Source organism: Galleria mellonella, unplaced genomic scaffold (genome assembly GCF_026898425.1).
Source record: "Galleria mellonella isolate WM207_F2 unplaced genomic scaffold, CSIRO_AGI_GalMel_v1 utg312, whole genome shotgun sequence".
NCBI classification, from domain to species: domain Eukaryota; kingdom Metazoa; phylum Arthropoda; class Insecta; order Lepidoptera; family Pyralidae; genus Galleria; species Galleria mellonella.
The window spans coordinates 5,282,375-5,296,553 of record NW_026442074.1 but is presented as its reverse complement, the minus strand read 5'-3'; the positions used below and the strand labels follow the sequence as shown (position 1 = coordinate 5,296,553).

The 14,179-nt window shown below is 29.8% G+C and overlaps 1 protein-coding gene across 1 annotated transcript in view; it reads left to right on the top strand.

Moving 5' to 3' along the window:
• The window catches only part of LOC113522697 (LIM/homeobox protein Lhx1), a 91,726-nt gene that overhangs the window by 5,613 nt on the left and 71,934 nt on the right, over window positions 1-14,179 (top strand). The window contains exon 2 of the mRNA XM_052896076.1: window positions 5,951-6,140. Coding sequence (XP_052752036.1) covers window positions 5,951-6,140 — 190 coding nt within the window. The remainder of the gene's footprint in view (window positions 1-5,950; window positions 6,141-14,179) is intronic.

The window sequence follows — 14,179 nt, the reverse complement described above, 5'->3', positions numbered from 1 at the left end:
GGTATAGCATACTTAATTTTAAGCAATTATATTCACTTAAAATTAATTCAACTTCAAAATATAAAATTAATTTGAACTTGTTTTGTTCATACTCCCGCAAAATATACTTCGGGCTTGTATTGTGTAAAGAAGTGTATTGTCTATCTTGTTCTAACATACGAATATATAAAATTATGTTTTATATTTTATAATCTAAGATTTAATCCTACAAATAAATATACGTATATAGATATAGATGTTTTAATATATCTTAAGTAAGACTAAATATTTATTTAAATCTAAGGTCTCATACATAATGTAATCTAAGTTTTTATTTAAGTAAGTATTTATTTAAGAAGGAAGTGCTCTATTAAGGAAACTTAACACTTTTTCCGAAGAAATATAAGATTCAAAGTGAAGTTTGCTTGTTTGTTTGTTACCTCTTAGCACCTTAACGGCATTAACCAATCACAATGAAATTTTATATATGCGTACTATTTGGTATAGAGAAAGATATAGGCTTTTTATTCCGGTCGGTGAACATATCTTTATCATGTGGACGAATTTGCGGGTAAAAGTTGGTATTCCATATTTTAAATCAGTCTATTAAACATACAGATATATATATATATATATATATATATATATATATATATATATATATATATATATATATATATATATATATATATATATATATATATATATATATAGAGAGAGAGAGAGAGAGAGAGTGCCTATATACGGCGCGTTTCATTAGTTTTAAATTGAAATATAATTATTTGAAACAGTAAGTACCTATAGTAGGTACCCAATAGTATTGTCAACAATGTTAAAAAACCAACAGCTCTGAGTGATCGCGGTTAGTTAATAAGGGTGCAAGTTTATAGCGTTACCCGTATTATAGATGCCGTCCGTAAATTGGTTCAGCGGTTTTAACGTAATTGAAAGACAATTGATGTAATTTCTTTAAGAAATTCCTAGTGCTAGTACAAAATTGTAAATTAAAATCCTGCTGTCATTAAATAGCTAGGAACAAATAAAATTAAAGGAGGTTTTTTTTAATAAAAAATACATTTAAAGTTTTAAAGATTGATCATTACAATGATGACAGAGAGATGTCAACATAACATGTGTGTTTAACTTAAGTAAAAGTTATAAATCAATACTTTTTGCATCAGCGGTTATTTACGTAAATTAAGTATTTAGAAATTTAATGGAAAATCAATATATTGAATACCATATTAGTATGAAATATCCCATATACCTACCTATTTTATATTAAAAAATGTTGTAGCCTTTTTTGTGATTTCACTACCACCATATATACCTTTCTTAAGTAATAACACGTGGGTAATGTAATTATTAATAGGTATAAGGACATTTGATAGTGTTCTTAGTTCTTAGGGATCCTTTTGATATATCAAAATTTTCCGACGGAACACGTGACAGTTTCCTTTATTTCAGTACAAGGATTGATGTAAATTGGAAGCTAGCTGTTACTTCAATATTGTGGTGCATAAATAGATATAAAATATTATTTTAATATATTTTTTTAATAATGTAATAGATTTGATTGATTTATGCTTTGTCAAATTGAATAGAATATTAAAGATGTTATATCCCAAATATCTATTAAACATGTCCAAACGTAAAATACAGGATATTAACAAATTATTAGATTATTTTGTTTAAAAAAATAATTAGAAGTATAAGAATATATGTATAAATAATAAAACGCCAGATATTTAAGTTAAAATATTCTTCGTTCGTTATGAAAAATCAGCCCACGAATCTGAAGCCAATTCAGCAACCAACTGAACAGGATAACGTGTAACACTGAACTTGAGTGGAAAACGTATCTACTCTTTTACATACAATACCTTAATTTACAATTAAATTGAATTGTCTAGACTATTTCCGAAAACTGAATGTCAAATCACAAAATGTAGACCTTTGAAATACACGTGAAATAAGACAGATAATAATGGCAAGCTCTGGGTAGTTTGCTTTTAAGTTTAAAACGCGTAGAAAAACTACACAATTTGAGTTAATTTTGTTCTTGTTCATAAAGTCTTGACAAATTGTATTTTTAGGTTTATCAAATTAAATTATCTGTTAAATCAACTATTATTACTTCTGATTATTAATGAATTATTAAATTAACTGCAAATATAATATCATTCATCATTCCATACAAACTTGAGACTTTAAACTCATATTATATAACGTAAAATTTCTTAAAGAAAATTGTCTAAGCGTCTGATTAATTCTTTTGGTTTTCAAAAGCTAGGATACTCGAAGGGCATGGCCACCGTATCAGCTTAGAATGAAAATGAGGTAATTTAGCCAGTATTTATAGAAATTTTATTTTGAACGTTCCTTCTTAATGGAATTTTAACTTTTATATGACACGACATTCGTGTAGATAAATCTGAAAGTTTACAACATGTTTGGATGTTTGTTATGCTTAAATGGCCGAACAGTTTTGAATAAAGTTTGGTATTCCATAATCTGTAATTTGTTTAAGGATCTTGATTAATGCGGGCAAAGCCGCAGCTTACAAAGAATTATTTGCTTAAGACACTACTTTTCTTATGTTCTAATTCAAACTGTTATGGTAGTTGGAATGACGTTGTAAACATCAGGATAAAATCACATGCACTGATGCAATTTCTTCAACCGTGGTAGTAGTTAGAAGCAATATGTAAACTCAAGACAGAAATGTGTAGTTGGGCTCGATTTGAGTATGGAATATTAACTGAAACCGCCATGGCGACCTTCATAAATTAAGGCAATAAATGTCAATGTCTCAAAACGGCCGTGTCGACCGAAAGTAGCAGGATTTGTTATAGGGTTTCAGTTGACAATTATTTTTCTGAACATGTGTGCGTATCGACTAACTGTTTAATGATACACAAATAAAACTAAGAAGTGTGAGCTAAGGTCGACCTTCATATATATATTATGTAAATTTCAATTAAAAAACAAAACTATAATATTTTTGCAAATGATCGTCATTTGCTACAGAGAAAAATAAATAATCTATTTCGAATTAAGTAGATAGTTTGATGGTAATTCGTCAATATATTTTACACTCTTGAATAGGTATATATATTTCTTGTTTCACTTTTCCTTTGGATTTATTAATTATACAAATATATTTTAAAACCTAGATAGAGCATAATTCTTTAGATAATCATAGATCACGGTCTAAAAAAGAATTATATTGATAGATTTATAGCATTAATAATCTTACTTTATTCTTAACTCCACCAAAATGAATGTCGCAAAATCTGATGACATGTGTTTAATGTTCTATCATTTAAATTGTTTAAAATTACTATACAAATATATTAACTTATCGCCAGGAATGAGAAAAGGTCAGCTAACAAAATACTTTGCTATTAAGTTACATCAGGCTGATTATCATATATGCAGGCATTGTGATTATTTCTTGTAATTGTTTGTATGTATAATAAGTTTACTATTGTAATCTTTTGGAGAAAACAATAAAGAGTATCTATCTATCCATCTATCAGGCTAATTATTTCTATATAGAAGCGGTATGGCAGCGGACCCAAAACACTGCCTTGAGAAACCACCAATAAAATAGAGTAATAATTAGATTCCAACATCTTTGTCATACGCATATCATCAATATAGTTTACAATAAACGATTTATGTATATATCTTCGGTAAAAACGCGGTATTTGACAACATTTACGTACGTTGCCTTCATATCTAGAGTTATATAGCGGCTAGTAATATAACGTACCTAATAAAACTTTATACAAGCTAAGCTTTATCGATCGTAAACCCAGTCCTATTATGTTCTACTTGTATGTTGCTACCGAGTTTATGATTAAGCGGAGTGCATATGTGTAATACCTATGTAAAAAGTTCAAATAGTCTCTTATTAAAAGACTTCGAAAGGAGAAGAAATATCTTATATATGTAGGTGTATTACATATCTTTACGAATCTTCTATATAAATAAAAATAAATAGCTAAATATGTTACTAAGTACAAAACGTATTCTTATTTTTCTAATAGATATTTGTTGGTCTTAAGTAGATTCTTATAAAGAAAAAAATTGGGAATATATATATATATATATATATAAATAAGATTGCCTGGAAGAGATCGCTATTTAGAGATAAGGTTACTCATTGTTGCTTCTTTATCTTGATTTTTGTATTATTTTTTGTATACTTCATTATCACCATATCAGCCGTTAAATATCCACTGTCGAAATAGGGCTTCTTTATAAAGGGGGTTTTACCAGTAGATGTAATAAGCTTGGCAGACGCGTTGGTTACCTTTGGTGATGTTATAAGAAAGACGTTGCTGCTCATCCCTCGACCATAAAGTTCCCTTAATCGCCTCTTACGACAACCATTATTTATTGAAAATTTTTATAATCTGTATCATTCTTTGAAGGGTTGTAATAGGATTATAATAGGATGGATATAGATAATAATATTAACAGTATGCGGGTATCTGAAGAGACTGCGCGGGCTGCCAGGCGAAGACGTCGCTCACTTCAGTCCTGTCGTGACCACGACGTGGTGTAATCCACGTCGAAACGTTAGCAATAAAGATGTAGGTACTACTTAGCAGTAAAAATTTTATTGAAAAAATTAACAATATCGGTTTACGTGGAAATATGGTGCAATATAGATAATATAGTCGAATTGAGAACCTACTGGAATTTGAAGTTTAAAACACTCTTTTGACACTTATTTTAAACAAAATCGTTATATAATTTGGCACAAACACCTAAGAGAAGTACGGCCTATAAACTTTAATACTTTATTGTACACACTAATTATACATAAAAATATGACAGAAGTAATCAAATGTACAGAGGCGAGCTTAAATCTAAAAGAATTCTCTTCCAGCAAACCCAAAGTAGAAAGAAGCGTCAGTATCAGCAGGTAATGCGGTGTACAATATTGTCAAAATTTTCAAACAAAGAAATTGGACAAACTTAAATTTATACATAATTAATTACATTATATTTAATCGTATAAATACACACATACATAGACATAAATATATACTTACATCTATGCATATACTTAAACATACATACACACACATATACATATTATATAATAAATCTGCACATATAGATATTTAAATGTTAAATTAATATGTTCATAAATAGAAGATGCTGTTTAAGTGTACTTTTAAAAATATTTATGAATTGCAAGCGGGTCTTTGCATCTACGCGAAAATACCTGAGTTTAATGTCTGTCTAGTAAATTTGGCACTTATAAACTTTACGTTTGGACACATTTGATTTCATTCGGTGCAAAATGTTTTAACATCTTTTGAAATCTGTTTGTATGTGGTACTTATTCTGTGAGATTGTTCTTGTATGCTTAGAACGAAATGTAAATTGTTATATTTGTTTTATAAACGATTATTTTATGAATATTATTTTAGCCGTTAGCTATCCACTGCTGGAATATAAAAAGAAAATAAAAAATATATATATAAATAAGTAGATATATCATTTATTGCAATGGAAAACAAGCTAATGGCCCATCTGATGGAATGTGTAATACGTCGCTTATAAGATGTTTATATCGCTGTCTTGTTTCATTACCTATAAATAAAGAAAGAAAGATAACGTATTAGTATATTAATAGAATTGTTTATTACTTGTTTAGGTAAAATAGAATGGTAACCCCGCCGGTGTATTGCAATAAGGTAGACGAGGAATTAGCAAGAAATCATAGATATGACTGATGTAGGGTCAATTTATCCTTTGTGATGATATTGTTAGGAATTATCTACGATAGTTATCATATAGGACTGTTCGGTCTACCTGGCATTGTATGTATCAATAGGTCTGCTAATCTCCTTACTAACACCAACGTCCTCTAAAGAGGGCAGATTCTCACCATGTGTTCCTATGAACGGCGTCACCAGGCAGTGTTGTATACTGATTGTGTTTACAGGACGGGGCGAGGCAGGCGGCGCGATGGCCTGCGCCGGCTGCGAGAAGCCTATACTAGACAAATTCCTGCTGCACGTGCTGGAGCGCGCGTGGCATGCGGCGTGCGTGCGCTGCGCGGACTGTCGCGCGCCGCTCGCCGACAAGTGCTATTCTAGGGATAACAAACTCTTCTGTAGGAACGATTTCTTTAGGTGAGTGTAAGGATGTTCTTTTAATCCAACTTGGACTGGCAACGAAGCTGATCGCTTACCAATATTATTGTACTGATGGTCGCGCGCTGCTCGCGGATACGTACCATTATCGTATTCTAGAGATAAGAAACTATTTTGCAAGAACTTTTTTTTAAATTTTTCTTTAATCCAAATAAGCTGATTGTCCAATGTTGCACGCTCCACATGGACAAGTGCTTTTGTATTAACAAATTTACATGTGGAAAGTTCTTTAGTTGTGGGTATGGATATTTTTAATTCAAAATGGAGTGACAAACAACATTTATATGTTGTAATTCGTGAAGAATAAGGTGTCATGTTGCTGTCATAGAAAAAAACAAATATGTCTATGGCTTCGTACTTTGTATTTTCACTACCATATCTACCCATCAAACCGAAACACAGTCATGCAACCACAGTTGCTTCGCTATAGAAATTCGAGTGACAGTTGTACATAATTCAGACGAAATTATACTTAATATAAATTGTTAAAGTTTGGAAACATGTTTGGATCTTAGTAAATGGTTGGATTATAATCCTTATTGACTTGGACTATTTTCTGTTTATACTAATGCACATAAAAAGACAAGGATACTGCTTATAATGTATATTAGAAAAGGGTATGATCAATATCTAAACATGATGAAAATATTATATATGTATATATTGTACATATTCAACTAATTTTGAGCTTTTTTTTTGTACAACTTAGAATGACAAACAAGCTGACGGCCTACCTGATGGAAAGTGGTAACCGTCGCCTATAGACATGAGCAGTACCATGGACATAACAGAGTATACTGTTTCGTCCATGATACCCCCCATGCGTTGCCATTCCTGAGGACTCAGGTGTTATTCCTCTGTATCCTGTAAATTCACGTCATATCCCATCCTTCAAACCAAAACACAGCCATGCAATCACAACTGCTTCACGGTTGAAACACGAATGGGACAGAGGACTATATTTCATTCAATTTCAGTGCTAATATTTTTGAGTTATTGATGTACGCAAAGTGTTTATGGACATTGGGAATTTATGATTGATACGAACATCTAAGAGAAAATTTGTATAAAAGGCATAATTAAGACATAAGCTTTCCTTTATTGTTTTTTAATAAAGTATAAATGTTCATATAGCTAACTAAATAAGCAACATTGAGATTTGTTAACTAAAAAAGTTACATTCTAAACTAAAATCAAACTCTTTGTATTCTGAGGGTCTACCATGAAATGTTTTACAAATTTCGAGGCTGATCGAAACACTTTGATGTTAAATTAAATATTATATACCATTAAAAATATTATAATATCATTCCTTGGACTTTTATGTTATGATTATTGATGAACAAAATTACATTTTGTAAAGCTCCATTCATTGGACCAATTTCGGTATGAACACACGAAATTGAGTCCAAAAATTCAGAATTTCTTTTCATGATAGACCCCTTGGTAAATACGAATGACGTCAGGTAATTACAAATTGACAAGAATAATTAAATAACATTGTTAACCAGTCAATGTTGACTGATTACTCGTATTGCCGATGATTACACATTATACATGCACATTTATATTTATATTATTATATCACATATATCGTTTATTTTATTTTTCCCTCATTATATGATGTTGAATATAGAAGCTTGCAGAATATATAAAAATGACGAATTTTATTTTAGTACATATTTACATTTATTGTTACCTTTATTGTAATTGGTGCCTTTAATTATTTCATAACATTTCATTCCGTCAACTTTATTATTATTTTGTTTATAGACATAAAAGTATATTAATTTATTTTTCGTAATTCTTCGAAACTAAAATATTCATATTTAGATTTCTATGTGCATCAGATATTCGGATTTTTAATATTTATTTTATATAACATAATTAGATTTTACAATTATTTCAATATTGTATTGTTATAATGTTTGATTTTTTAATTTTTAGTGAGTGCATTGGTAGAAACTGTTAAATTCACCAAAAATATGTATATAAATAAATAAATAAATAAATGTGGCATAGTTTTTAAAATGACGATAAATGCAAAACTCTAATTTCTTTCTAACATAGTAAAGCTATCGTGTTTCCCCATTACCTTTACCCTTCAGTGCATATTTGACTAATTTATTATATTGTTGTACTAGCTATTTTATATTTCAAATAAAAATGGTCGATCTTTGTATGTGGAGGAAATAGATAAGAAGATGATATGTAGGGTTCTCGTAGTGAGTAGGTATAGTATATCAATAATATAAATAAAATAATAGTATAAAAGGCCCAGTAATAGTATTTATACAATTTGATAACAATTAATATATAAATATTCGAAATATGATTTTTTTTTTAAATTTTCCTACTAAAATCAGTGAGTATAAATTTATTTTTATTTATTTATGTATTTACATGGAACATGGTAAGTGTATAGATGTTACAATAAGTATAAGTCCTCATATTTCGCTATAATTAGGCATGCAAAAAAAAATTACTACATATAGTAGAAAAAGTACACAATGTTTTACACCTGTAAGGAAAACCGGTAGAGCATTGTCGATAAAAATATATGTTAGCCTTTTTAATTTTTCTTACAGTTAAAATATAATTTGTACTTTATCAATAAAGTTGAAAATGATTTTCAAATTTCGAATATGCTCTTTGCAGACAATAATTTTTTTTTTAAAGTTACGTTATACGCTCATAAAATAACTGAAACAATATTCCGGACACGGCGACAGCACACTAGGCATTTTACTGTTTTATCAAATAATTTAAATGAGAGGGAATGATTAAAACCATAAATAAATAAGACCGGCTAGTGTTTGTTGTTTGCGTAGAAATATTATTGTGACGCTAACAAGCGCCATCTTCGGGTTACATTTTGTGTGTGGATTTCAGAAGTTAGAAAATCAATGAAACAAACCACGTCTAAATGGCGTAGATATCATGATAAAATATACACCAATTTTTAAGCTAGACCTTCAGAATATACAACTATAGACATTGCATCCAATTTGGTATAGTAATTTCTGCGTGCTGCCGGAACAAATATACAGTCAAAATGTTTAAAAATTGTTGTTATGCCATATATTGGTCTTACTAAGACCTCTCATATAATTTTTTATTAAATATCTCCCTTGTCTAGTTAAAATTTTATTATAATATATTAGTAAAAAGTAAGTGTTGCGACATCTTTGACCGGTTATCTCACTGGCCGCTAAGACGTTCCACAAACAAAACTAACTACAGATAAAACAAATGGCTAGGATAAAGACCAAAAAAAAAAAAGACGGATATAATTATGATTCAGAAATTTGCCTTTTAATTTTAATAGTTTTGACGACAAATTCTGACCATCGATCCTCCCATTTTTGATCTTTCAGTAAGATGTAGCATTGCTTGCAGAAAATTGTTTTAATATTTTGATTTAGTTGTAAGATACTACGTCGGCGGAGCAGTGAGTTTATGTTTTTGTACTTACATATGAGACGTCATAGGAGTAGGACGAATAACCCGTTTTGACGCGTTGACATCTGAGGCGGGTGACGAGGGCGTGGTGACTGACGACGTGTCGGTTGTATGTAATTAAAAGAACTGTCATCGTGACTAAAATAAAATAGTTACTGGAGTCTAGTACTTGTGCTTATACACATACTAGCTTTTACCAGCGGCTTCGGCCGCGTGACTAGGATATATTCACTGAGTGGTATAAAAGTAACTTATCATCATCATACCAGTCTTTAACTATCCATTGCTGAACCTAGCTTCCCCCATAAGGGGAGTTTTGCCAGTATTTGCCTTGACAGGCGGGTTGGCAACTGCATTTAGGCTGTAGAAATGTTTTAAGATAGACGCTGCTCCCCTTTACTCGATTTTAAGTTCTCTTAGTCGCCTTTTACGAAACCCACGGGAAAGGAAGCCTTGGCCGATTCTATGCCGGGACTGGCACGGCGATAAATACAATGCTTTAGAAAAGAATATTATGATGGTAACTGTAGTTCCATATGACATATGGAGGGACAGAGTGATCGATATTATGAACTAATACCAGTTGGCCATATGCAGACGTATAAAAAACTTGCTCTAGACCACACAATACAATAGCTAAGACATAATAATAGTAATTAAGTATAATTTTTCATAGATCTTCCACCTAAACACACATCATAATAGCGGACAGTTAAATCACATGGTGCCAAGTTTGAAAAAAGAATAAACTAAAAAAAAAATGTAATTTTGTCGCAGGTCAGGTATCTGCGGAAAACGGTTCACTTAAGACTTCCGCTGGCTTGATGGTTTAATTTAGTACGGTTTAGGAATCCGTAACAATGAAATTAACACGATGTCCACAGTTTATGAGATGTATTTGTTTCATTTTTAGATTTGTATTTATTTTTTTATTTAAAATAATTTTTATTATATTAAATTTTTTTATTGTCTAAAGATTTTTCGTACGGATGAAGAAAGTTAGTTAAAAAAAAAGTTGTTAAGTTTTCATAACTTTATCACTGAGACACTTCCTAAATTAAATGAATGAAGTAATTAAATGAAGAAGCAATCTATTGATTGATTTACAATTGACTTCAAAAAGAAGGAAGTTCTCAATTTGGTTATAATATTTTATATTTGTTACCTTATAAATCTATCAGTTGCAAACAGATTTTTATCTAAAAAAATTTACTTACAAATAGATTAGGCAAATGAAATAGTTTTTTTTTATGGAACACACATAAGTAAATATAAATAGTTAATATTATTTATTTATTGCTGTCTATCTGTTATCAGTAGATTGTTTTATGTCTGGTTCGATTTTTGGTTTGTTTACATATTCGTTACAATCTATTGAAACAAATTATACATCTTTTATTGTGTCCACACACACATCAGTGACTCATTTCCTATTAACGCGCTAGTTACTTATTCTCTTGACTTCTTTTTAAGACTGTAGGAAAATGTTAAATGTTTATTTTTATTATCTATAGACCAAAGATATTTATGTTTGATTATTGTCAAATTAAATAAAAATTTTCAATTATAATCCTTGTTAATGTAATTCGAAGTAGATAATAAATGTCTATTTATAGCACAGCAATTATTTGCGTATTGACGATCTTCCGAATTAAGCCAATTTAGGGATTTAGAATTTTACAGTAGCTTCGGTTGGGACATTTTGATATAAATCTGTATTGTGATGTTCCGTTGTAGATATTAGATGTTATTTATTTATTTCAGGCATAAGTTTTATTATAAACATAGACTTTATGTAGAAACTCTATAAACACTCTCTCCTTTTGGGTTCTCAGGGTTGACTAAAAGATATCCCTTCAAAGGATAAGTGCGTATGTGTACATTTTTGTTATAACCTAATATCTATTAGTGAATCTACAAAAGCATATATATATATATATATATATATATATATATATATATATATATATATATATACTTTAAAATCACATATATTTTAGAACATTCGAAAATTATATATTTTATTTTCACACTTGTGTCGGCGATGTGTGATGCGCAGTGTCAAGTGGCCGTCTCCGAAAAAGCTTGGGAAAACAATGCCTTTTCGCCAAAATTCATAAGTAGTGGAAGTAAATATCTATTATAAAAATAAAATAACTTTATAATTATTTTATCTTTAAAATAGTTATTGAAAAATGATTATCATATTTTAATAATAATATTGTTCATCCAATCATGTTTATACAGAGAGATGTTTGGATAGTTCGTATGTGAAAAAATCCATTTTTGTAAAATTTATTATTCCTGGTTCTTTTTTTTTTTAATAAATTATCAATATTATACGGAATCCCCTATTAGCTAAAAATGATATAGACTACCTGCTTTTATTTGTCAGTTCGGTAATTCGATGAACTCACTCGATGACATTTCGTGAGTGACGCCATTTCCGACCGACGATGTCCCCTCGTTGTTGCGTTTATTAGGTACAACTCTAATTTCCTTAAAATTTCCTATGACTGAAGGGTTTTCTTTACAATTTGAATTATAGAATATTAATGTTTGGTTTATTAAGTTATCTTTTAAGGTAAACAAGTAGTCTTTATAATCTTAGCATCTTTCTGCATGGGTATTAAATGTTTTATAACTTATTTAGTGTCTAATGTCACAATCATCATCATTATAACCATCTTTCATCCACTGCTGAATATGGATTTATTAAAATTTTTTACACAAAATATGATCCAACTATACCTACTTCCATTGAATTCTGGCAACTATTTTGAAGTAATTACTTCATCTTATGTGGTCTCCCCACATTGTATAATTAATATTTCTATATTTTTGGTATTAGAATAAATTTCTTAATTCACGATATGTATAGATATTCATAATACTTTATCATTTAGGTTATCTTAAAATATTTAATTTGAGAGGCGTAAAGTGCCTGCCCTCAGGGTTGCAAACTCAACTTCGTCCGAGACATAAAATATTCAGCAAGTAATTTATAAATGAAAAACCTTTTAGATATATTTAGGGTTCTGTATTGAAAGGATATGTTTGTACTGCTGTGTTTTACTAGAGGGAGATTTTCTACAAAGTTATCTGCATGGGCGCTCTCTCTGTCTCATTTATTTCTACTGATAAACAGTTTTTCTGATTCAGTAATTTATTCCTGTACTAAAATTAGGGAAGACAGTGAAATTACTAGTCAATAAATCCTTTGTATTAATTTTTTTATCTATATTTGCGTATGACACACATAAATATCAAATACATATTTTTTTTTGTTCTGTGGGCTTCACATTAGTGTATTTATTTACTTATACTTAGTAATTAGTGCTTTAAATGCTATTTTTTTAAATTAACTGTTTTGTGTGATCTGTCTTACTTAAAATTATATTACTTCAATATTCCATGTATTAATAAAACATATAAGTGATAATAAGTAGATTTCAACTTTTCTCCCGCCAATATTAATTTTCTTTTGATTGGCGGCAACATTCAAATCAACGTGGCTCAGTGCCAACTTCGTACAGCCTAACCATGTTTATGTTTTATTCATGCGACCTCCATCGTTTATGCAAATGGATCTGGTAATAATTCAATGTGATGATAAAATAATAAAAATGAAACACGTCGGTTAAATTCACAGAAAACGGTCTTTTTCACTGACTGAATAACACGGTGACTAGAAAAAATTGAAAAGTTTTAAATTACACTACCTATTTACGAAGATGCGATCATATGAAATAACTTGTAATAAATAAATATTTGATGTCATTTGAATGCTAAAAGGTACTTAAAAATATTATGAGTACCTTTTTGCATTAAAAAATTTGAAATATATACATATACTAGCTGACCCGGTAAACGTTGTTTTGTTATATAAATAATTTCTAGGGAAATTTTTTTTGGGATTGGCTACCATTGCCACTTATATAAAATAGATAACGACCTATTCTGAGACCTACCGGATATACATATAAAATTTCATCAAAATCGGCTAAGCCAGATTTGTATCTGCTTTTTAGAATCCATAGAAATATTTAGGTCTAAATCAACTCGATATACGCTTCTGTATGATTTACTCGTATATAAAGATTACGAATGCCCAAATATATGAACAGACTTATTGCGTTTGCAGGACGTAGGTGTAATAAAGATGTCCATGATCAGCCAAGAACCAGTTATTTGGATCAGGTTTCTGCTAGGTGGATAAATTATTTGTCTGTATTGTCTATATCTATACGTAATCATATACTTAATATAGATTATATAAAAGTTACTGTAATACTTGTGTACTACTACAACTAAGTTTGCATGACCGGGATATGTCGACAGACAAAGTTGCCTGTCTTTCTCTTAGATTATAAAGTATATAAATTACAATGTAAAAGAGATAAAATATAATATAATATACATGTTAGAGCAAGATAGACCAGTACGACCTTCACTTATACAATAGAAGCTCGAAGCTGATTTGGCGCGAATCTGAACTAAAACAAGTTCTAATTATTTTTACGTTTTGAAATGGATAGTTTTAAGTGATAATAATT